Source organism: Littorina saxatilis, linkage group LG4 (assembly GCF_037325665.1).
Source record: "Littorina saxatilis isolate snail1 linkage group LG4, US_GU_Lsax_2.0, whole genome shotgun sequence".
Lineage (NCBI taxonomy): Eukaryota > Metazoa > Mollusca > Gastropoda > Littorinimorpha > Littorinidae > Littorina > Littorina saxatilis.
This window is the reverse complement of record NC_090248.1, coordinates 69532053-69559082: the sequence shown is the minus strand read 5'-3', so window position 1 is coordinate 69559082 and position 27030 is coordinate 69532053. Positions and strand designations below refer to the sequence as shown.

The 27030-nt window shown below is 46.9% G+C and overlaps 1 protein-coding gene across 1 annotated transcript in view; it reads right to left on the bottom strand.

Annotated features, from left to right (window-relative positions):
* Positions 1 to 834: 834 nt before the first annotated feature.
* The window catches only part of LOC138965497 (receptor-type tyrosine-protein phosphatase epsilon-like), a 49430-nt gene continuing 23234 nt past the window's right edge, over positions 835 to 27030 (bottom strand). The window contains exons 7-11 of the mRNA XM_070337671.1: positions 13027 to 13164; positions 11630 to 11752; positions 10277 to 10431; positions 9017 to 9152; positions 835 to 4253 (exon numbers count right to left, since the gene is read on the bottom strand). Coding sequence (XP_070193772.1) covers positions 4182 to 4253; positions 9017 to 9152; positions 10277 to 10431; positions 11630 to 11752; positions 13027 to 13164 — 624 coding nt within the window. The 3' untranslated portion in view covers positions 835 to 4181. The remainder of the gene's footprint in view (positions 4254 to 9016; positions 9153 to 10276; positions 10432 to 11629; positions 11753 to 13026; positions 13165 to 27030) is intronic.

Genomic DNA, 27030 nt, shown 5'->3' with positions numbered 1-27030 from the left:
TTCTAAAGCCTCGTGCAATCTATTACGTCAAAGCAAAGAAACGTCACTCTGAAAGTGTGGCGTGACGTGTTAGTTCTAAAGATTCATCGAGGGTTAGCGAGCGCAATTTGTGTTTCTATAATGACGTTTGTCTCGATGACTTTGGCATCATAAGCAGTGGAAAAACAGGTCCCTGCCAGACTTGCTTGACACGACCTCATTTACATGCTATACACACGTGTGATTTGAACGAATATTATCTCACGGGTGTCTCTCTCACCTATGTAGGATAATACATTATATTAGGGTTTTGTAAGGAGGTTTGAAAACACACACACACACACACACACACACACACACGCACCTAAAGTGTGGATGGTTACCTAAGAGGCGGCACTGGGTGTAGTGCCTTTCTAGTGCACTTGCACTACAACAGCACTGGGTGCAGTACTCGCTCCGGCATCGAAGAATTTTGCACTAAAAAATGCACAAAATTTGACCTATTTCGTCGCCTATAGAGGACGGAAAGAATGTCATTTTGAACATTGTTATGACATTCTTTCCGTGAAAAAAGTCAATTTAACGGTGTTAAATGAAGCGACCATCCACACAGTTAGGTTGCCATCCAGAGTTTAACATTCTTATGACATTCTTTCCGTCAAAATAGTCAATTTAACGGTGTTAAATGAAGCGACCATCCACACAATCAGGTTGCCATCCACAGTTTAGGTTGCCATCCACGTGTGGATGGTTGCCTTATGGTGATTTAGGCAACCAAACCTGTGGAAATATGGGTACACACACACACACACACACACACACACACACACACACACACACAAAGGAGCCGAGGTATATTATAGATACATTTTATTCATGCTGACGTGCTACATGTATACTAATTGTAAATACCGCGGAAATCACATAACCATGCCTCTATCAAAGCCTGCATCAACAGATGGAAAGCAGTTCATTTTGTAGTTGTCATTTAGTTCAAACAATAAATTAGATCAAATTATAACGGGAAACTAATTGGGAGAATTAAAGTCTATCTGCCTTGTTTTCTGCTTGCTTTATTATTCCTTTCTTTCAGAAAAATCGTGAGGAAACAAGAGTTGGAGAGCAGGTCCAAGACATGGTATAGAATAGATCACCCGAAGACGATAACAAAGAAGTCGACAAGATCACTATGTAAATACATGACGGCGTACTAGCAGGTCCCTACTGAGTAAACTATGTCAGTATTCCACTTTGAAATAAACAATTTGCATCGTTCTTGTTCCATTCTTTCGTTCGGTTTCCCTTTTTCTCTTTATTTAATTAATTATATCTCTTTATGTTTTTTCCCCTCATAAAACGGTTACAAAACCCACGACCCATGCAAACACTAAGGGGAGAGAATGCATCGATGTACTGAGAGTCACGATAAAACAAGCTGAAAAATAATGATAATTGGCAAAATTGACTTCGATAATTAAAAGCAACAGAAAAACAGCAACAACAAAACACATAACTTGGACTATGCTGAGCAATTATGTACAAAACCAACTAAACTCCTACAAATGTAGAACTTGCCGTATATATATATAAGGGAGACAATGTGAGTGGCGTTATAGAGGACGTTTTGTTAACTCATATCTATTCTTCAAGCGTGTTTAAAATGTGGGGTTAGAAACGATCAGTAAAACAGTATAATGTTAACTGTATTATCTAGTATTTAAACGTGTTACGAAAAACCTCACAATGTTGGTACACGCGATAATACGGTTGCCATCTGTGTTGCTAAACCTAATATTGTGGTCTTCAGACTGGCATTGAAATACAAACCCGGCAAGACAATTACATAGCTAAGACAAATAAGTTAGAAACAAGTTTCAAGTTTCAAGTTTTTTATTAGTCCATAACCCCTGGGGGCATTTTGAACAATAAATACAATCAATACAATCATGATATATGCTAATATAATAAATAAATAAAAATTAAAAAGATTATGAAAAACTGTTACAGATTCTATTAATAAAGTCCAAAATATTCTTTAGCAATTTCTTTTTGTTAGTAGCAAACAACTTTTTAAATTTAAGTGCATTAGGTTTTTTCCAATAGTAAGGTGGTAACAACTCAGCTCTTTCTTCTTTGAAAAAATCACAGACAAATAAATAATGGAATTCATCACCTATGTCTTGTGATACACATTTGGTGCAAGTTCTTTCTGACCTCGGGATGTTAAGGTAACGTTCTTTCTGTACAGGCAAATTGTTGTTTAATGTTCTGAACTTCATCATTGCAACACATTGCTGATATGGCAGGTGTGTGACATAGTCTTCACATGCAAAAATATCTTTAAACATTCGATAATTCCAAAACGTATTTTTTGTTCCAATTTCTGTAAACCATTTATGGATATACTGGTCATACAAGCTTCTTTTTACTTTCTGTTTAAACCATGCGCTTGAATATTGAACATTTTCTTGAGAAGTCCAAAGGCCAGGGAGGCCAATTTCAACGAAAAAAGACAAACCGCTCTTAAATTTCCACCTCATAGCTCTAATATTGGCCGCCTGCCAAACGGTTGTGTGACGTGTCTAGTGTGTTGGCGAAGTGTCTTGTGCTTGTCACTTCTCGCTTTCAGCCCTCACCGCTGGCTAGCACCGTCTGTCCTTTTTCGGACAACGCGAAAAGAGAGCAGAATGCGTCAGTCTCTCCTGCCAGTACAATAACCTCTAATATTGGCCGGTTTTGTAAACCGACTAAATGACGGTTAGCCCTTTACGACTAAGATACAAGAAAGCATAACCGCTTGCTAAAAAGGCTTACAAACAGCCAAAACACTGGGAATACACTCAATCAATACAGTCGAACGCTTCTTAACAACTTGGCAACGTCTTGGTAAAATATAATAGCTTGATTACAATGAAGCAAAACGCAAAACGAAAGAAACAAAAAAGAAACAAGCAAATAAACATGAAGCATCATCTTTGAAACAGAAGAAACTAAGTATACACTTTGAAATATGACCAATACAAAATGTAACAGACAAATGAAAACGTCTCTCAGATTTCGCATGAAAAACACAATAATCAGGGGCGAAAGTCAAAGGTCCCTGGCGCAGTAAAGAACCAACACCCAACATGGTTCGTGCATGTTAATTAGTTTTGCAACCATTTGCCACTATTTGGAGCCATCGCATGCAAGGGAATGCGGACATTTACAAGTTTCTACCAAACCCTTCGTCTAAGCTGGAAATCCATGGAATGCTGTATTCTTTATGAAACAGCTAGAATATAATTTATTTTTTATTTTTCGTGAATAATGTCTTTTCTGGCAGACAAACGTTTTCGTTTAAATCAAGCTGCGTGCAATAATGACAGAATATAATTTGTGCTTAAAGGCAAACACAAAAATCCGTAATAACATAGTAATTTAAGCATCGAATTAGTTTGCCTACTTCTCCAGGCAAAAGAACACAAGAAATAACCAAACCTACGAACAAACTGCCAAACAAAGCAACACATCCAGTAAACAGGCACCATGATAACTGTCGACAGTAATAATAAAACAATTGATTCTTTGCCTCCTGCTCTCTATTAACACCGTTCCGTTTGTTCAGCTTTTACAAACACAAATTGTTAGACGGACTTCTTTAAATTGTTGATTTTGAAACGTTGTATTCCCACACAACAAACACCCGCGATGCGGTTAAAAAGTCGTACTAATATGACAAAACAGAAACTGGCAGTGGGTTGACGGATAAATAATGAACAAGGCATTGTCATTCCGCCAACATAAACGTTCGGGAGCTCCGCCAAAATGACAGCATTTTTAACATATTTGTTATGGTGGTTAGAAATAAGATTAAGCGTGTTGCCGAGCGACATCCCTGGATCATTGTATATCTTGATGTTCTTCTTGTCCCAAGAAGCTAGCACAAATGACAACATTAAGGTATGCAGTGATAATAGTAAGGATACATGTCTGTACGTTTATTGTTAAACGTCTTTGTGCTCTAACTTGGATGTCCAAGTTCTTCTTGCATTCAGGGGTTAGTAAGTGTGGTTGTTAAATGTTTGCATTCGCGACAAAATGTAATACTCAAAATTTTTCTTGCGTTTAAGAATAAGCATTGCAGTTCCAGTTTTTCATTGAGGGGTAGAGCAAAAACGTCATCTTGAAGAGTAACGTAGTTGTCGAATCTCCTTTTGCATTCAGGAGTTAGCGTAGACGTCGAAGCTCTTTTTGTATTCCAAGGCCACCTGGTAGCAGTAGCGGTACTGTGCCTGAAAACGACAGGAAATAAACACCAGTGTAAACACAAGCTATGCTGTACAACACTAAATGCTCACTAGAGAAAACTAATAAAACACCAAAAGGACACCCGTGTACACTTTTTGATAATGGTACGCGTTTTCAAAACCCGGAAACTTTTGTTGTGAATGCGGGTCTTTGACAAATGCGCCTTTATGCTCTGGGTTGTCACGAAAGAACAACAACCGGCAGTTAAAATAGAGAATACTACATGGCTTGCTGTGTCGTACCAGATTTACACGAGTTGTTTTTTTAAATATTGAACTGCGAGCGAAAGCGAGCTGTTCACTATTTGAAAAAGCAACGAGTGTAAATCTGGTACGGAACAGCAAGCCATGTAGTATTCTGTTTATCCTACATACTGTACTTACGTGTATTTTACTGAAAATGTCCTGCATTCGAGGCAGCTAAATTGAAGACGCTTGTTTTAGAACCTCGATCTCTTCTAAAGCCTCGTGCAATCTATTACGTCAAAGCAAAGAAACGTCACTCTGAAAGTGTGGCGTGACGTGTTAGTTCTAAAGATTCATCGAGGGTAATTAGCGAGCGCAATTTGTGTTTCTATAATGACGTTTGTCTCGGTGACTTTCTCATCATAAGCAGTGGAAAAACAGGTCCCTGCCAGACTTGCTTGACATGACCTCATTTACATGATATACACACGTGTGATTTGAACGATTATTATCTCACGGGTGTCTCTCTCACGTATGTAGGATAAAGGGCATTATAAAACGGGTGTGTAAAGTGTATGTTGTACAATAATGGAGTCTCTTCAAAACAATAGGCACTCACTTAAAATTACCAAATGATAGTTCGGGTTTGGTCTAAGCTCTGAAAATTTTGTTTTCAACCTGCGGTTTGAAACATTTGCACTGTGCACTGTGTACTCATTTATTTAAAGACAGCAGGGCAGCTTTTAGCATTTGTAACCGAGTGCCGAAACACCACAATCACCTTTGGAGGCGAAGTCCAATCAAACAGGATTGAGAATTTTAGAGCTTATTTCTAAGCCCTATAAAAACTGTTATGCATTCGCACATCACAAACACAGGCGCGCACACAAACTTTCCCTTCATGTACAGTGGTTCACCACTCTCACACACCCCACACACTCTCGCTCATCTAATTAAAAATGGTAATAAGAGATACTTAAAGGTTCTGATAAAAATATAAAGTGGCTATGAGAAGCAATGGCGTTAGTTGCAGTAATGTCTTTTCATATCCAGGGACCAAGTGGGTGCGTGTGCACAAGTCCAGCGATAAGTTTGGGACCTTGCCACCCAAGGTATTTATTAAAACTTAAAAGATATCTTAATTTTTCATTTGGGGTATTTGGCAGAATATTTCTGTTCGAGTTTATAAACTGAGTCAGGGGTTGAAAGTGGTATGAATTCAGATCACACTCCAAAGTCAAATGAGCAATGCTGAGGTCGGATTGACAGGTGCATTTAAGCTCTAGAAATTGGTAGTTCCCAGCTTCTGCCCTTAGGCGGTTAATCCTTTTTATTACACGTGGGCATGCATTGTAAGTGTTCATCTGTTTTGATAGGGCTTCCCGAATGAGCCAGCCAGAGCTTATAGCCGTGTGCATGTATTTGTCCCTCCATTCTCTCCAGAGAAGAGAGTCTGCAAGGCTATATACTGATCTCAGAAGCAGACAATGGCTAGTCTACCTCGGAGGCGCCTATGCCTTGGGTCTGTGTGTGTGGCTTTGAGTTGTATCAAGCGCTGCTTACCCTGGAGGTGACAGCCTGGGTCTGTGTGTGTGGCTTTGAGTTGTATCAAGCGCTGCTTACCCTGGAGGTGACAGCCTGGGTCTGTGTGTGTGGCTTTGAGTTGTATCAAGCGCTGCTTACCTTGGAGGTGACAGCCTGGGTCTGTGTGTGTGGCTTTGAGTTGTATTAAGCGCTGTTTACCCTGGAGGTGACAGCCTGGGTCTGTGTGTGTGGCATTGAGTTGTATCAAGCGCTGCTTACCTTGGAGGTGACAGCCTGGGTCTGTGTGTGTGGCTTTGAGTTGTATCAAGCGTTGTGTACCTTGGAGGTGACAGCCTGGGTCTGTGTGTGTGGCATTGAGTTGTATCAAGCGTTGTGTACCCTGGAGGTGACAGCCTGGGTCTGTGTGTGTGGCATTGAGTTGTATCAAGCGCTGCTTACCTTGGAGGTGACAGCCTGGGTCTGTGTGTGTGGCTTTGAGTTGTATCAAGCGCTGCTTACCTTGGAGGTGACAGCCTGGGTCTGTGTGTGTGGCTTTGAGTTGTATCAAGCGCTGCTTACCCTGGAGGTGACAGCCTGGGTCTGTGTGTGTGGCTTTGAGTTGTATCAAGCGCTGCTTACCCTGGAGGTGACAGCCTGGGTCTGTGTGTGTGGCATTGAGTTGTATCAAGCGCTGCTTACCCTGGAGGTGACAGCCTGGGTCTGTGTGTGTGGCTTTGAGTTGTATTAAGCACTGCTTACCCAGGAGGTGACAGCCTGGGCCGGGTCTGTGTGTGTGGCTTTGAGTTGTATTAAGCGCTGCTTACCCAGGAGGTGACAGCCTGGGTCTGTGTGTGTGGCATTGAGTTGTATCAAGCGCTGCTTACCCTGGAGGTGATAGCCTGGGTCTGTGTGTGTGGCTTTGAGTTGTATTAAGCGCTGCTTACCCTGGAGGTGACAGTCTGGGTCTGTGTGTGTGGCTTTGAGTTGTATTAAGCGCTGCTTACCTTGGAGGTGACAGCCTGGGTCTGTGTGTGTGGCTTTGAGTTGTATCAAGCGCTGCTTACCCTGGAGGTGACAGCCTGGGTCTGTGTGTGTGACTTTGAGTTGTATCAAGCGCTGTTTACCTTGGAGGTGACAGCCTGGGTCTGTGTGTGTGGCTTTGAGTTGTATCAAGCGCTGTTTACCTTGGAGGTGACAGCCTGGATCTGTGTGTGTGACTTTGAGTTGTATTAGGCGCTGCTTACCTTGGAGGTGACAGCCTGGGTCTGTGTGTGTGGCATTGAGTTGTATTAAGCGTTGTGTACCCTGGAGGTGACAGTCTGGGTCTGTGTGTGTGGCTTTGAGTTGTATTAAGCGCTGCTTACCTTGGAGGTGACAGTCTGGGTCTGTGTGTGTGGCTTTGAGTTGTATCAAGCGCTGCTTACCCTGGAGGTGACAGCCTGGGTCTGTGTGTGTGGCTTTGAGTTGTATCAAGCGCTGCTTACCTTGGAGGTGACAGCCTGGGTCTGTGTGTGTGGCTTTGAGTTGTATTAAGCGCTGTTTACCCTGGAGGTGACAGCCTGAGTCTGTGTGTGTGACTTTGAGTTGTATTAAGCGCTGCTTAACTTGGAGGTGACAGCCTGGGTCTGTGTGTGTGACTTTGAGTTGTATTAAGCGCTGCTTACCTTGGAGATGACAGCCTGGGTCTGTGTGTGTGGCTTTGAGTTGTATCAAGCGCTGCTTACCTTGGAGGTGACAGCCTGGGTCTGTGTGTGTGGCTTTGAGTTGTATTAGGCGCTGCTTACCCTGGAGGTGACAGCCTGGGTCTGTGTGTGTGGGTTTGAGTTGTATTAAGCGCTGCTTAACTTGGAGGTGACAGCCTGGGTCTGTGTGTGTGACTTTGAGTTGTATTAAGCGCTGCTTACCTTGGAGGCGACAGCCTGGGTCTGTGTGTGTGGCTTTGAGTTGTATTAAGCGCTGCTTAACTTAGAGGTGACAGCCTGGGTCTGTGTGTGTGGCTTTGAGTTGTATTAGGCGCTGCTTACCTTGGAGGTGACAGCCTGGGTCTGTGTGTGTGGCTTTGAGTTCTATTAGGCGCTGCTTACCTTGGAGGTGACAGCTTGGGTCTGTGTGTGTGGCTTTGAGTTGTATCAAGCGCTGCTTACCTTGGAGGTGACAGCCTGGGTCTGTGTGTGTGGCTTTGAGTTCTATTAGGCGCTGCTTACCTTGGAGGAGACAGCCTGGGTCTGTGTGTGTGGCTTTGAGTTGTATCAAGCGCTGCTTACCATGGAGGTGACAGCCTGGATCTGTGTGTGTGGCTTTGAGTTGTATCAGGCGCTGCTTACCTTGGAGGTGACAGCCTGGGTCTGTGTGTGTGGCTTTGAGTTGTATCAAGCGGTGCTTACCTTGGAGGTGACAGCCTGGATCTGTGTGTGTGGCTTTGAGTTGTATCAAGCGCTGCTTACCTTGGAGGTGACAGCCTGGGTCTGTGTGTTTGGCTTTGAGATGTATTAAGCGCTACTTACCTTGGAGGTGACAGCCTGGATCTGTGTGTGTGGCTTTGAGTTGTATTAGGCGCTGCTTACCTTGGAGGTGACAGCCTGGGTCTGTGTGTGGCTTTGAGTTGTATCAAGCGCTGCTTACCTTGGAGGTGACAGCCTGGGTCTGTGTGTGGCTTTGAGTTGTATCAAGCGCTGCTTACCCTGGAGGTGACAGCCTTGGTCTGTGTGTGTGGCTTTGAGTTGTATCAAGCGCTGCTTAACTTGGAGGTGACAGCCTGGGTCTGTGTGTGTGGCTTTGAGTTGTATCAAGCGCTGCTTACCTTGGAGGTGACAGCCTGGGTCTGTGTGTGGCTTTGAGTTGTATCAAGCGCTGCTTACCTTGGAGGTGACAGCCTGGGTCTGTGTGTGTGGCTTTGAGTTGTATTAGGCGCTGCTTACCTTGGAGGTGACAGCCTGGGTCTGTGTGTGTGGCTTTGAGTTGTATCAAGCGCTGTTTACCTTGGAGGTGACAGCCTGGATCTGTGTGTGTGACTTTGAGTTGTATTAAGCGCTGCTTACCTTGGAGGTGACAGCCTGGGGCCTGGCGTTGTGCACGTGTCGCACTGTGAGGTAGACATCCAGCTCCCTGTCGTACGTCAGGCGACTCACTATGTTGCTCAGCGCGCACACCAGGCCGCTCTTTCTCGCTCCGTCTCTGAACAAAATAGTAAACGTTTGTCACACAAAAATGACTCTTGGCGTGTTTTACGGAAGAGACTGTATACACCACCTTGCTTCCACAGTGATCCCTCAGTATTATGGTTTCACGATATCTACATAAAAAGAGGCGCCAAAGTTTACTGTGAGGTGGGACCTAGACCACGATTATCGATGCACGAGGACTCTCATAAGATCCTGTGTATAATTGTGTTCAGAAGCACCCTCTCTCTTTCTTTGTTTCTTTTCTTTTGTTAATCTTTTGCTTAAGTTCTTTCTTTCTAAGATCCGTCATTTTTGTCGGTAATGAATTCTGAAAAATTAATGAAATACATTGTAAAAGAAGGGTTGAGAACAAAAGGAAAACATGAACTCTCGACACTTTTCAGTTGCCTAAACATGTCCCCTCCTTTCTGTTGAATTCATCAAGGAAATGAGTAAATCATGCCAAATCATTAAGTAAATGAGTAATTAAATCATGCCACTCTAGCTTTCCACTGGGAGGAAGCGACCCGAGTTTCCAAGCGATGGGACAATAAAGTAATTGTTAGGAAACGCTACCGTTGCTGAGCTTTGGTTCAGTTTTGTGTGTTGCATGTAGTTGACTTATTTGTACTTTGTGGGAAAGTACCGATATTATATTTTGTAAACACAATATTTATGCTTGGACGAGAATGCAGGTGAACTTTCTAGTCCTGTCAAAACAAGTTGTTTACCATGCTGTTTTAGTCGTGAGTTCCTGGCGTTCGTTCGGATTAAGTGCGTCGGCGCTTTTGATGTACGTCATAGAGAATGTCGCTAGTTTAGTCCATGCACGGCTCGTATAATGTAGTTGTATCATGTTCGGTCTGGAATATTCTCGAGATTGAGTATTTACTATATATGCCAGCGCGATTTGAATAAAAAAAAAGCTTCTATTTGAGTTCTGCTACGATGTGCAGTTGTATGTATGGAATGCTAAATAAATCCTCGAACTCAATTTGACGAGTTGTTTTCTGCTGCTGCGAAGACAGGCGACGTAGAATAAAAGAACACAACTATACGACATTCGAGAACTTGTGGCAATCTCAAGTGTCGTGTAACAGTAATGAAAATGAAATGAAAATGAAATGATGTTCTGACCTGCACTGAATGATGATGGGCGTGTCTGTGTCTCCGCTCTGCACGGTGTCCAGCGCGCCCAGCAGGGAGAGCACGTCCGATGTCCTGCCAGGCGTCTCGCCGGCCCAGTCGCTCAGGTGAAACAGACGAATGTTGCGCGACAGTTTCTTCCCTCTCTGAAAACGTTAAGCCTCAAATTAATTGGGCCAAGTCGATTTTAGTTCTGTTTTTGATTCAGAGAGTTAATTCTTTAGTGTGTGTATGTCTGACTCCATGATTGGGTCATTTTCCATCTGTGAAAGGCACGTAATATAAGCGCTCGCTAGAGTTCGTGTCCCTGTTGTTTTTCCGTTGTATCATCGTATCATGCTAAAATTGAATAACATCTTGTTCGACTTCGCAAAGTATTCTTCACGAAGCTGGCTGCACGAAGTTTGGACACTGCATTTTGTGCAAACATCACGAAGCTGGCTGCACGAAGTTTGGACACTGCCTTTTGTGCAAACATCACGAAGCTGGCTGCACGAAGTTTGGACACTGCCTTTTGTGCAAACATCACGAAGCTGGCTGCACGAAGTTTGGACACTGCATTTTGTGCAAACATCACGAAGCTGGCTGCACGAAGTTTGGACACTGCCTTTTGTGCAAACATCACGAAGCTGGCTGCACGAAGTTTGGACACTGCATTTTGTGCAAACATCACGAAGCTGGCTGCACGAAGTTTGGACACTGCATTTTGTGCAAACATCACGAAGCTGGCTGCACGAAGTTTGGACACTGCATTTTGTGCAAACAAACTTCGTGAAGTCTTCGCGAAATCACTTCGGGCTCAATTAAAGACCGCCTTAAAGTTCCATCGTGAAATTTATACTGGCATTGATAGACAAGACATTTATACTGGCATTGATAGACAAGACATTTATACTGGCATTGATAGACAAGACATTTATATGATTTCTTCAATGAACGGTGTGCGATTAACTGATAGATGTCACAGCATTACCAGGAACAAACACCAGCATTTTTTAGCACATGCAAACCTAAACCTCTATTTAATTCTTTCACAACCCGTACTTTGATTTGCACATTGTTTCGCCTAATTTTGCTTTTGTGTTGAATCTGTAAACCTTTTGTCAACTAAAACTGTCATTGTAGACACTTCTTATCACCCAAGGAAAACCAATCCGGGGTTACAAGCAGCTTCTAATGCAGTAGGTGCCTAAATGATAGACATATTCATTCACCCAAAGAATGGGTGTTGCTGTAGCATGAAAAAGACGCCAGTCATACTCATATTTCCTTAGGTTGACTGGATTATTGTTTCCGGATATTTTCCTTTGATTCAAAACGTTACATTCTTTCAAATTAACTTACTTCAATAGACAAGCTGTATGACGTCAGCGTATCGCCCAGCACATCCGATGACGTCATCTTGATGACATAAGGTCCGGCTTTTGATGTGGTCTTCTCCACGCGTGGCCAATAGGGGCAGTAGTCCTGAACACGCAATCATGCGAAAAGGTGTAGACATTTGGACTCAGAAAGGGTAATCTCCAAATGCACGCACGCACGCACGCACGCACGCACGCACGCACGCACACACGCACACACACACACACACACACACACACACACACACACACACGCGCACATGACTAATCGCTGTCATCAATGTCATCTAACCTTGACGAGTCAAATGAAGAGAGATCAGGTTGATATTATCTCTCTTACTGTATGACAAACGCATTTTGGGGAAAAAACATTCTTTAATTAAAAAAGGACCGTACATCCCTGTTCACTAAGAGAACCATATGCTTGGTCCTTCACTAAGAGAACCATATGCTTGGTCCTTCACTAAGAGAACCATATGCTTGGTCCTTCACTAAGAGAACCATATGCTTGGTCCTTCACTAAGAGAACCATATGCTTGGTCCTTCACTAAGAGAACCATATGCTTGGTCCTTCACTGAGAGAACCATATGCTTGGTCCTTCACTAAGAGAACCATATGCTTGGTCCTTCACTGAGAGAACCATATGCTTGGTCCTTCACTAAGAGAACCATATGCTTGGTCCTTCACTAAGAGAACCATATGCTTGGTCCTTCACTAAGAGAACCATATGCTTGGTCCTTCACTAAGAGAACCATATGCTTGGTCCTTCACTAAGAGAACCATAATTGGTCCTTCACTAAGAGAACCATTTGCTTGGTCCTTCACTAAGAGAACCATATGCTTGGTCCTTCACTGAGAGAACCATATGCTTGGTCCTTCACTAAGAGAACCATATGCTTGGTCCTTCACTAAGAGAACCATATGCTTGGTCCTTCACTAAGAGAACCATATGCTTGGTCCTTCACTAAGAGAACCATATGTTTGGTCCTTCACTGAGAGAACCATATGCTTGGTCCTTCACTAAGAGAGCCATATGCTTGGTCCTTCACTAAGAGAACCATATGCTTGGTCCTTCACTAAGAGAACCATATGCTTGGTCCTTCACTAAGAGAACCATATGCTTGGTCCTTCACTAAGAGAACCATATGCTTGGTCCTTCACTAAGAGAACCATATGCTTGGTCCTTCACTAAGAGAACCATATGCTTGGTCCTTCACTAAGAGAACCATATGCTTGGTCCTTCACTAAGAGAACCATATGCTTGGTCCTTCACTAAGAGAACCATATGCTTGGTCCTTCACTGTTCTAGTTAGTTAATCAAGGTTCCTTGCCCGCAAGTTATCCAGTTAGTTATTGATGTTCCTTTATCCGTCTTTCACCTGTTTCTTCTCCTCGTCACTTGAGCCCAGTGACACGATGGTGGCCACGTCAAAGCCCTCCACCAGTCTCCACAAGTCCACTGCGGTGTCGGCCAGGGGGAGCTGCGTCAGCAACATTCCTCTCTGCTGGCGGAAAGACTGAAACATACACATTGACAGAGACAACTTTACCATCTTGGATGAGTCATTTATTTTCTGGTGAATATCACAACATTTAAATAACATAAAACCATTTTGGATATGTGTCGAAGTGGAAGCATGTTCTTACCCCACAGACAAAAATTAAGCCTGGAAAGATCTGTGGCCATTCACACATGATGAGAAGCATGTTCTTATCTCACAGACAAGCCTGGAAAGATCTGTGGCCATTCACACATGATGAGAAGCATGTTCTTATCCCCCAGACAAGCCTGGAAAGATCTGTGGCCATTCACACATGATGAGAAGCATGTTCTTACCACACAGACAAGCCTGGAAAGATCTGTGGCCATTCACACATGATGAGAAGCTTGTTCTAACCTCACAGACAAGCCTGGAAAGATCTGTGGCCATTCACACATGATGAGAAGCTTGTTCTTACCTCACAGACATGCCTGGAAAGATCTGTGGCCATTCACACATGATGAGAAGCATGTTCTTACCCCACAGACAAGCCTGGAAAGATCTGTGGCCATTCACACATGATGAGAAGCATGTTCTTACCACACAGACAAGCCTGGAAAGATCTGTGGCCATTCACACATGATGAGAAGCTTGTTCTTACCTCACAGACATGCCTGGAAAGATCTGTGGCCATTCACACATGATGAGAAGCTTGTTCTTACCACACAGACATGCCTGGAAAGATCTGTGGCCATTCACACATGATGAGAAGGACGCCATCGTCTATGGCTCATTTGGCAATATGTAAACATGGAACAAGTGGATCGCAAAGAGCGCATCGGGAAGTTTCGCAAGCGGACCTGCCAACCTTTGTGAAATCTCAAGTGTAGCAATTTACATGTTTTGGGAATTTTCAGCGTGACAAATGGTGTTTTAGTGTAGCATTGTCTAAAGTTTTTCTCACATCCAAATTTAGGCTATTTCGCGCAAGAATATATACATGTAACCGTTGATTTAAAAATAAAACATAATAGCCAAAATATATCGTCTTGAGTGCCACTTTTCAGTGTGGACAATGCTTTATGGCCGCTACACACACTGTGACCGCTACACGACGCGACAATCAGAAAGGAGTACCAGGGCTCACAAGAAAGAGAAAACTGCTGCATGTTTGTGATTATTTGTTTGAGCGTAGCAGCCGGTTCTAAGCTTGGCGTTACAGCGTAGCATGTTACGCTGAAAAGCAGTTGTCAACTCTGCGCAAGGCTATGTACTTACCGGTGTAGGATCCGGTCCGGTCCCCCCTCTGAAGTAGTCCCCCGGGGGACCAATTCGTGGCAAAAACTGCTCTATAATGGTCCCCCCTTAGACATCCAGCCTCGTTTTTGGCTCACGTAAGTGTAGCCTATGCGATCGTAACTTTGTCTGTCTGTGCGTGCGTGCGTGTGTGCGTGTGTGTGTATGTCTGTGGTAGAAACTTTAACATTTCCGAGTCTATGTGTGAGTGGTTATCCAAGACTATGGATAAAGCTCGCATAAGATTACGTCACGGTCAAAAGTGTTTGACGTCAATTAATGCATCATGACGGCATGCCTCCCTGTAGTCTTTCTCTCTCGCGTGGTGTGTGTGGTCTCGGTCAGTGTTATTTTGAGCGGGCCGAGACTATTTGGCAGTCGTGTCCCTGTAAGTAGGCTACATGCAGACACAGACAGATCTAGTGTCTCTCTTTCTTGCACAGTCGTCACCTAAGCTTACTGTGTGTGTGGGTGTGTATGTGTGACGGAGTGATTGAGTTTGTGTTACTGTTTGTCTATTTCTTACGTGAGCCTTGAAGGCTTCGCCTCTTGTTCTTGTTACAATGTTAGTAATGTTACCAGCAATTTCAGAGAAAAGAAAGGAAAGAATCAGAGACTGGTTTCATTTCTTCTTATCAGTATTTATTTATTATTCATTTTATTTCATGTGATTTTTCTTTTGAACGGCATTATAAATCAGATCTATTTTATTTTCTGCAAAATATAGTCAAACAAAGAGATTGCTGTCTGTGCACTACATAATACCGGACGAAGATATAGATTGAAAATGGCTTGAATGCCTAAGAAAAACGAGGCTGGATGTCTAAGGGGGGACCATTATAGAGCAGTTTTTGCCACGAATTGGTCCCCCGGGGGACTACTTCAGAGGGGGGACCGGACCGGATCCTACACCGGGACATACACGGCGTTGATGTACTTACCGGGACAGACACGTACAGCGTTGATGTACTTACTGGGACATACACAGCGTTGATGTACTTACCGGGACATACACGGCGTTGATGTACTTACCGGGACATACACGGCGTTGATGTACTTACCGGGACATACACGGCGTTGATGTACTTACCGGGACAGACACGGCGTTGATGTACTTACTGGGACATACACAGCGTTGATGTACTTACCGGGACATACACAGCGTTGATGTACTTACCGGGACATACACGACGTTGATGTACTTACCGGGACATACACGGCGTTGATGTACTTACCGGGACATACACAGCGTTGATGTACTTACCGGGACATACACAGCGTTGATGTACTTACCGGGACAGACACGGCGTTGATGTACTTACCGGGACAGACACATCGTTGATGTACTTACCGGGACAGACACGGCGTTGATGTACTTACCGGGACAGACACGGCGTTGATGTACTTACCGGGACAGACACGGCGTTGATGTACTTACCGGGACATACACGACGTTGATGTACTTACCGGGACAGACACAGCGTTGATGTACTTACCGGGACAGACACAGCGTTGATGTACTTACCGGGACATACACGACGTTGATGTACTTACCGGGACATACACGGCGTTGATGTACTTACCGAGACAGACACAGCGTTGATGTAGGCTACTTACCGGGACATACACGGCGTTGATGTACTTACCGGGACATACACGGCGTTGATGTACTTACCGGGACATACACGGCGTTGATGTACTTACCGGGACATACACAGCGTTGATGTACTTACCGGGACATACACAGCGTTGATGTACTTACCGGGACATACACAGCGTTGATGTACTTACCGGGACATACACAGCGTTGATGTACTTACCGGGACATACACAGCGTTGATGTACTTACCGGGACATACACAGCGTTGATGTAATTACCAGGACAGACACAGCGTTGATGTACTTACCGGGACATACACAGCGTTGATGTACTTACCGGGACATACACAGCGTTGATGTACTTACCGGGACATACACGGCGTTGATGTACTTACCGAGACAGACACAGCGTTGATGTAGGCTACTTACCGGGACATACACAGCGTTGATGTACTTACCGGGACATACACGGCGTTGATGTACTTACCGGGACATACACGGCGTTGATGTACTTACCGGGACATACACAGCGTTGATGTACTTACCGGGACATACACGGCGTTGATGTACTTACCGGGACATACACGACGTTGATGTACTTACCGGGACATACACGGCGTTGATGTACTTACCGGGACAGACACGGCGTTGATGTACTTACCGGGACAGACACAGCGTTGATTTACTTACCGGGACAGACACGGCGTTGATGTACTTACCGGGACATACACGGCGTTGATGTACTTACCGAGACAGACACGACGTTGATGTACTTACTGGGACAGACACGGCGTTGATGTACTTACCGGGACATACACGGCGTTGATGTACTTACCGGGACATACACGGCGTTGATGTACTTACCGGGACAGACACAGCGTTGATGTACTTACCGGGACATACACGACGTTGATGTACTTACCGGGACAGACACGGCGTTGATGTACTTACCGGGACATACACGACGTTGATGTACTTACCGGGACAGACACGGCGTTGATGTACTTACCGGGACATACACGACGTTGATGTACTTACCGGGACAGACACGGCGTTGATGTACTTACCGGGACATACACGACGTTGATGTACTTACCGGGACAGACACAGCGTTGACGTACTTACCGGGACAGACACAGCGTTGACGTACTTACCGGGACATACACGACGTTGATGTACTTACCGGGACATACACGACGTTGATGTACTTACCGGGACAGACACAGCGTTGATGTACTTACCGGGACAGACACAGCGTTGACGTACTTACCGGGACAGACACAGCGTTGACGTACTTACCGGGACAGACACGGCGTTGATGTACTTACCGGGACATACACAGCGTTGATGTAGGCTACTTACCGGGACAGACACAGCGTTGACGTACTTACCGGGACATACACAGCGTTGATGTACTTACCGGGACATACACGGCGTTGATGTACTGACCGGGACATACACAGCGTTGATGTACTTACCGGGACAGACACAGCGTTGATGTACTTACCGGGACATACACGGCGTTGATGTACTGACCGGGACATACACAGCGTTGATGTAGGCTACTTACCGGGACAGACACAGCGTTGATGTACTTACCGGGACAGACACGGCGTTGATGTACTTACCGGGACAGACACAGCGTTGACGTACTTACCGGGACAGACACAGCGTTGACGTACTTACCGGGACATACACAGCGTTGATGTAGGCTACTTACCGGGACAGACACAGCGTTGATGTACTTACCGGGACAGACACGGCGTTGATGTACTTACCGGGACAGACACAGCGTTGACGTACTTACCGGGACATACACAGCGTTGATGTACTTACCGGGACAGACACAGCGTTGATGTACTTACCGGGACATACACAGCGTTGATGTAGGCTACTTACCGGGACAGACACAGCGTTGACGTACTTACCGGGACAGACACAGCGTTGACGTACTTACCGGGACAGACACAGCGTTGATGTACTTACCGGGACATACACGGCGTTGATGTACTTACCGGGACATACACAGCGTTGATGTACTTACCGGGACATACACGGCGTTGATGTACTTACCGGGACAGACACGGCGTTGATGTACTTACCGGGACAGACACAGCGTTGATTTACTTACCGGGACAGACACGGCGTTGATGTACTTACCGGGACATACACGGCGTTGATGTACTTACCGAGACAGACACGACGTTGATGTACTTACTGGGACAGACACGGCGTTGATGTACTTACCGGGACATACACGGCGTTGATGTACTTACCGGGACATACACGGCGTTGATGTAATTACCGGGACAGACACAGCGTTGATGTACTTACCGGGACATACACGGCGTTGATGTACTTACCGGGACATACACAGCGTTGATGTACTTACCGGGACATACACAGCGTTGATGTACTTACCGGGACATACACGGCGTTGATGTACTTACCGGGACATACACGGCGTTGATGTACTTACCGAGACAGACACGGCGTTGATGTACTTATCGGGACATACACAGCGTTGATGTACTTACCGGGACATACACGGCGTTGATGTACTTACCGGGACATACACGACGTTGATGTACTTACCGGGACAGACACAGCGTTGATGTACTTACCGGGACATACACGGCGTTGATGTACTTACCGGGACATACACGACGTTGATGTACTTACCGGGACAGACACAGCGTTGATGTACTTACCGGGACAGACACAGCGTTGATGTACTTACCGGGACATACACGACGTTGATGTACTTACCGGGACATACACGACGTTGATGTACTTACCGGGACAGACACAGCGTTGATGTACTTACCGGGACAGACACAGCGTTGATGTACTTACCGGGACAGACACGGCGTTGATGTACTTACCGGGACATACACGGCGTTGACGTACTTACCGGGACAGACACAGCGTTGATGTACTTACCGGGACAGACACGACGTTGATGTACTTACCGGGACAGACACAGCGTTGATGTACTTACCGGGACATACACGACGTTGATGTACTTACCGGGACAGACACAGCGTTGATGTACTTACCGGGACAGACACAGCGTTGACGTACTTACCGGGACATACACGACGTTGATGTAGGCTACTTACCGGGACAGACACAGCGTTGACGTACTTACCGGGACAGACACAGCGTTGACGTACTTACCGGGACATACACAGCGTTGATGTACTTACCGGGACAGACACAGCGTTGATGTACTTACCGGGACATACACGACGTTGATGTAGGCTACTTACCGGGACAGACACAGCGTTGATGTACTTACCGGGACAGACACGGCGTTGATGTACTTACCGGGACAGACACAGCGTTGACGTACTTACCGGGACATACACAGCGTTGATGTAGGCTACTTACCGGGACAGACACAGCGTTGACGTACTTACCGGGACAGACACAGCGTTGATGTACTTACCGGGACATACACAGCGTTGACGTACTTACCGGGACATACACAGCGTTGACGTACTTACCGGGACAGACACAGCGTTGACGTACTTACCGGGACAGACACAGCGTTGACGTACTTACCGGGACATACACGACGTTGACGTACTTACCGGGACAGACACAGCGTTGATGTACTTACCGGGACATACACGGCGTTGATGTAGGCTACTTACCGGGACAGACACAGCGTTGACGTACTTACCGGGACAGACACAGCGTTGACGTACTTACCGGGACATACACGACGTTGATGTAGGCTACTTACCGGGACAGACACAGCGTTGACGTACTTACCGGGACAGACACAGCGTTGATGTAGGCTACTTACCGGGACAGACACAGCGTTGATGTAGGCTACTTACCGGGACAGACACGGCGTTGATGTACTTACCGGGACAGACACAGCGTTGACGTACTTACCGGGACATACACAGCGTTGATGTAGGCTACTTACCGGGACAGACACAGCGTTGACGTACTTACCGGGACAGACACAGCGTTGATGTACTTACCGGGACATACACGGCGTTGATGTACTTACCGGGACAGACACAGCGTTGACGTACTTACCGGGACAGACACAGCGTTGATGTACTTACCGGGACATACACAGCGTTGATGTACTTACCGGGACAGACACAGCGTTGATGTACTTACCGGGACAGACACAGCGTTGATGTACTTACCGGGACAGACACGACGTTGATGTACTTACCGGGACATACACGGCGTTGATGTACTTACCGGGACAGACACAGCGTTGACGTACTTACCGGGACAGACACAGCGTTGATGTACTTACCGGGACATACACGGCGTTGATGTACTTACCGGGACATACACGACGTTGATGTACTTACCGGGACATACACAGCGTTGATGTACTTACCGAGACAGACACAGCGTTGATGTACTTACCGAGACAGACACAGCGTTGATGTACTTACCGGGAGAGACACGACGTTGATGTACTTACCGGGACATACACGGCGTTGATGTACTTACCGGGACAGACACAGCGTTGACGTACTTACCGGGACAGACACAGCGTTGATGTACTTACCGGGACATACACGGCGTTGATGTACTTACCGGGACATACACGACGTTGATGTACTTACCGGGACATACACGGCGTTGATGTACTTACCGGGACAGACACGGCGTTGATGTACTTACCGGGACAGACACAGCGTTGATTTACTTACCGGGACAGACACGGCGTTGATGTACTTACCGGGACATACACGGCGTTGATGTACTTACCGAGACAGACACGACGTTGATGTACTTACTGGCACAGACACGGCGTTGATGTACTTACCGGGACAGACACGGCGTTGATGTACTTACTGGGACAGACACGACGTTGATGTACTTATCGGGACATACACAGCGTTGATGTACTTACCGGGACAGACACAGCGTTGATGTACTTACCGGGACAGACACGGCGTTGATGTACTTACCGGGACATACACGACGTTGATGTACTTACCGGGACAGACACAGCGTTGATGTAATTACCGGGACATACACGGCGTTGATGTACTTACCGGGACATACACAGCGTTGATGTAATTACCGGGACTTACACAGCGTTGATGTAATTACCGGGACATACACAGCGTTGATGTACTTACCGGGACTTACACAGCGTTGATGTAATTACCGGGACATACACAGCGTTGATGTAATTACCGGGACATACACAGCGTTGATGTACTTACCGAGACAGACACGGCGTTGATGTACTTACCGGGACATACACGACGTTGATGTACTTACCGGGACATACACGACGTTGATGTACTTACCGGGACAGACACAGCGTTGATGTACTTACCGGGACAGACACAGCGTTGATGTACTTACCGGGACATACACGACGTTGATGTACTTACTGGGACAGACACGACGTTGATGTACTTATCGGGACATACACAGCGTTGATGTACTTATCGGGACATACCCAGCGTTGATGTACTTACCGGGACATACACGACGTTGATGTACTTACCGGGACAGACACAGCGTTGATGTAATTACCGGGACAGACACGGCGTTGATGTACTTACCGGGACAGACACAGCGTTGATGTACTTACCGGGACAGACACAGCGTTGATGTACTTACCGGGACAGACACGGCGTTGATGTACTTACCGGGACATACACGGCGTTGATGTAATTACCGGGACATACCCAGCGTTGATGTACTTACCGGGACTTACACAGCGTTGATGTAATTACCGGGACATACACAGCGTTGATGTAATTACCGGGACATACACGGCGTTGATGTACTTACCGGGACAGACACAGCGTTGATGTACTTACCGGGACAGACACAGCGTTGACGTACTTACCGGGACAGACACAGCGTTGACGTACTTACCGGGACAGACACGGCGTTGATGTACTTACCGGGACATACACAGCGTTGATGTACTTACCGGGACATACACAGCGTTGATGTATTTACCGGGACATACACAGCGTTGATGTAGGCTACTTACCGGGACATACACGGCGTTGATGTACTTACCGGGACATACACGGCGTTGATGTACTTACCGGGACAGACACGGCGTTGATGTACTTACCGGGACAGACACAGCGTTGATGTACTTACCGGGACATACACAGCGTTGATGTAGGCTACTTACCGGGACAGACACAGCGTTGACGTACTTACCGGGACAGACACAGCGTTGATGTACTTACCGGGACAGACACAGCGTTGATGTACTTACCGGGACATACACGGCGTTGATGTACTTACCGGGACATACACGACGTTGATGTACTTACCGGGACAGACACAGCGTTGACGTACTTACCGGGACAGACACAGCGTTGACGTACTTACCGGGACATACACAGCGTTGATGTACTTACCGGGACAGACACAGCGTTGATGTACTTACCGGGACATACACGGCGTTGATGTACTTACCGGGACAGACACAGCGTTGATGTAGGCTACTTACCGGGACAGACACAGCGTTGATGTACTTACCGGGACAGACACGGCGTTGATGTACTTACCGGGACAGACACAGCGTTGACGTACTTACCGGGACAGACACAGCGTTGACGTACTTACCGGGACAGACACAGCGTTGATGTACTTACCGGGACATACACGGCGTTGATGTACTTACCGGGACATACACGACGTTGATGTACTTACCGGGACATACACGGCGTTGATGTACTTACCGGGACAGACACGGCGTTGATGTACTTACCGGGACAGACACAGCGTTGATTTACTTACCGGGACAGACACGGCGTTGATGTACTTACCGGGACATACACGGCGTTGATGTACTTACCGAGACAGACACGACGTTGATGTACTTACTGGGACAGACACGGCGTTGTTGTACTTACCGGGACATACACGGCGTTGATGTACTTACCGGGACATACACGGCGTTGATGTAATTACCGGGACAGACACAGCGTTGATGTACTTACCGGGACATACACGGCGTTGATGTACTTACCGGGACATACACGACGTTGATGTACTTACCGGGACAGACACAGCGTTGTTGTACTTACCGGGACATACACGGCGTTGATGTACTTACCGGGACATACACGGCGTTGATGTACTTACCGGGACAGACACAGCGTTGATGTACTTACCGGGACAGACACAGCGTTGATGTACTTACCGGGACATACACGGCGTTGATGTACTTACCGGGACATACACGACGTTGATGTACTTACCGGGACAGACACAGCGTTGATGTACTTACCGGGACATACACGGCGTTGATGTACTTACCGGGACATACACGACGTTGATGTACTTACCGGGACAGACACAGCGTTGATGTACTTACCGGGACAGACACAGCGTTGATGTACTTACCGGGACATACACGACGTTGATGTACTTACCGGGACATACACGACGTTGATGTACTTACCGGGACAGACACAGCGTTGATGTACTTACCGGGACAGACACAGCGTTGATGTACTTACCGGGACAGACACGGCGTTGATGTACTTACCGGGACATACACGGCGTTGACGTACTTACCGGGACAGACACAGCGTTGATGTACTTACCGGGACAGACACGACGTTGATGTACTTACCGGGACAGACACAGCGTTGATGTAATTACCGGGACATACACGACGTTGATGTACTTACCGGGACAGACACAGCGTTGATGTAATTACCGGGACATACACAGCGTTGACGTACTTACCGGGACAGACACAGCGTTGACGTACTTACCGGGACAGACACGGCGTTGATGTACTTACCGGGACAGACACAGCGTTGACGTACTTACCGGGACATACACGACGTTGATGTAGGCTACTTACCGGGACAGACACAGCGTTGACGTACTTACCGGGACAGACACAGCGTTGACGTACTTACCGGGACATACACAGCGTTGATGTACTTACCGGGACAGACACAGCGTTGATGTACTTACCGGGACATACACGACGTTGATGTAGGCTACTTACCGGGACAGACACAGCGTTGATGTACTTACCGGGACAGACACGGCGTTGATGTACTTACCGGGACAGACACAGCGTTGACGTACTTACCGGGACATACACAGCGTTGATGTACTTACCGGGACATACACGACGTTGATGTAGGCTACTTACCGGGACAGACACAGCGTTGATGTACTTACCGGGACATACACGACGTTGATGTAGGCTACTTACCGGGACAGACACAGCGTTGATGTACTTACCGGGACAGACACGGCGTTGATGTACTTACCGGGACAGACACAGCGTTGACGTACTTACCGGGACATACACAGCGTTGATGTAGGCTACTTACCGGGACAGACACAGCGTTGACGTACTTACCGGGACAGACACAGCGTTGATGTACTTACCGGGACATACACAGCGTTGACGTACTTACCGGGACATACACAGCGTTGACGTACTTACCGGGACAGACACAGCGTTGACGTACTTACCGGGACAGACACAGCGTTGACGTACTTACCGGGACATACACGACGTTGACGTACTTACCGGGACAGACACAGCGTTGATGTACTTACCGGGACATACACGGCGTTGATGTAGGCTACTTACCGGGACAGACACAGCGTTGACGTACTTACCGGGACAGACACAGCGTTGACGTACTTACCGGGACAGACACGACGTTGATGTAGGCTACTTACCGGGACAGACACAGCGTTGATGTAGGCTACTTACCGGGACAGACACGGCGTTGATGTACTTACCGGGACAGACACAGCGTTGACGTACTTACCGGGACATACACAGCGTTGATGTAGGCTACTTACCGGGACAGACACAGCGTTGACGTACTTACCGGGACAGACACAGCGTTGATGTACTTACCGGGACATACACGGCGTTGATGTACTTACCGGGACAGACACAGCGTTGACGTACTTACCGGGACATACACGGCGTTGATGTACTTACCGGGACAGACACAGCGTTGATGTACTTACCGGGACAGACACAGCGTTGACGTACTTACCGGGACATACACGGCGTTGATGTACTTACCGGGACAGACACAGCGTTGATGTACTTACCGGGACAGACACAGCGTTGATGTACTTACCGGGACAGACACAGCGTTGACGTACTTACCGGGACAGACACAGCGTTGATGTACTTACCGGGACATACACGACGTTGATGTACTTACCGGGACAGACACAGCGTTGATGTACTTACCGGGACATACACGACGTTGATGTACTTACCGGGACAGACACAGCGTTGACGTACTTACCGGGACAGACACAGCGTTGACGTACTTACCGGGACAGACACAGCGTTGATGTACTTACCGGGACATACACGACGTTGATGTACTTACCGGGACATACACGACGTTGACGTACTTACCGGGACAGACACAGCGTTGATGTACTTACCGGGACAGACACAGCGTTGATGTACTTACCGGGACAGACACGACGTTGATGTACTTACCGGGACATACACGGCGTTGATGTACTTACCGGGACAGACACAGCGTTGACGTACTTACCGGGACAGACACAGCGTTGATGTAATTACCGGGACATACACGGCGTTGATGTACTTACCGGGACATACACGACGTTGATGTACTTACCGGGACATACACGGCGTTGATGTACTTACCGGGACAGACACAGCGTTGATGTACTTACCGGGACAGACACAGCGTTGATGTACTTACCGGGACAGACACGACGTTGATGTACTTACCGGGACATACACGGCGTTGATGTACTTACCGGGACAGACACAGCGTTGACGTACTTACCGGGACAGACACAGCGTTGATGTACTTACCGGGACATACACGGCGTTGATGTACTTACCGGGACATACACGACGTTGATGTACTTACCGGGACATACACGGCGTTGATGTACTTACCGGGACAGACACGGCGTTGATGTACTTACCGGGACAGACACAGCGTTGATTTACTTACCGGGACAGACACGGCGTTGATGTACTTACCGGGACATACACGGCGTTGATGTACTTACCGAGACAGACACGACGTTGATGTACTTACTGGGACAGACACGGCGTTGATGTACTTACCGGGACATACACGGCGTTGATGTACTTACCGGGACATACACGGCGTTGATGTAATTACCGGGACAGACACAGCGTTGATGTACTTACCGGGACATACACGGCGTTGATGTACTTACCGGGACATACACGACGTTGATGTACTTACCGGGACAGACACAGCGTTGATGTACTTACCGGGACATACACGGCGTTGATGTACTTACCGGGACATACACGGCGTTGATGTACTTACCGGGACAGACACAGCGTTGATGTACTTACCGGGACAGACACAGCGTTGATGTACTTACCGGGACATACACGGCGTTGATGTACTTACCGGGACATACACGACGTTGATGTACTTACCGGGACAGACACAGCGTTGATGTACTTACCGGGACATACACGGCGTTGATGTACTTACCGGGACATACACGACGTTGATGTACTTACCGGGACAGACACAGCGTTGATGTACTTACCGGGACAGACACAGCGTTGATGTACTTACCGGGACATACACGACGTTGATGTACTTACCGGGACATACACGACGTTGATGTACTTACCGGGACAGACACAGCGTTGATGTACTTACCGGGACAGACACAGCGTTGATGTACTTACCGGGACATACACGGCGTTGATGTACTTACCGGGACTTACACAGCGTTGATGTACTTACAGGGACAGACACAGCGTTGATGTACTTACCGGGACATACACAGCGTTGATGTACTTACCGGGACATACACGGCGTTGATGTAATTACCGGGACAGACACGGCGTTGATGTACTTACTGGGACAGACACGACGTTGATGTACTTATCGGGACATACACAGCGTTGATGTACTTACCGGGACATACACGACGTTGATGTACTTACCGGGACAGACACAGCGTTGATGTACTTACCGGGACATACACGGCGTT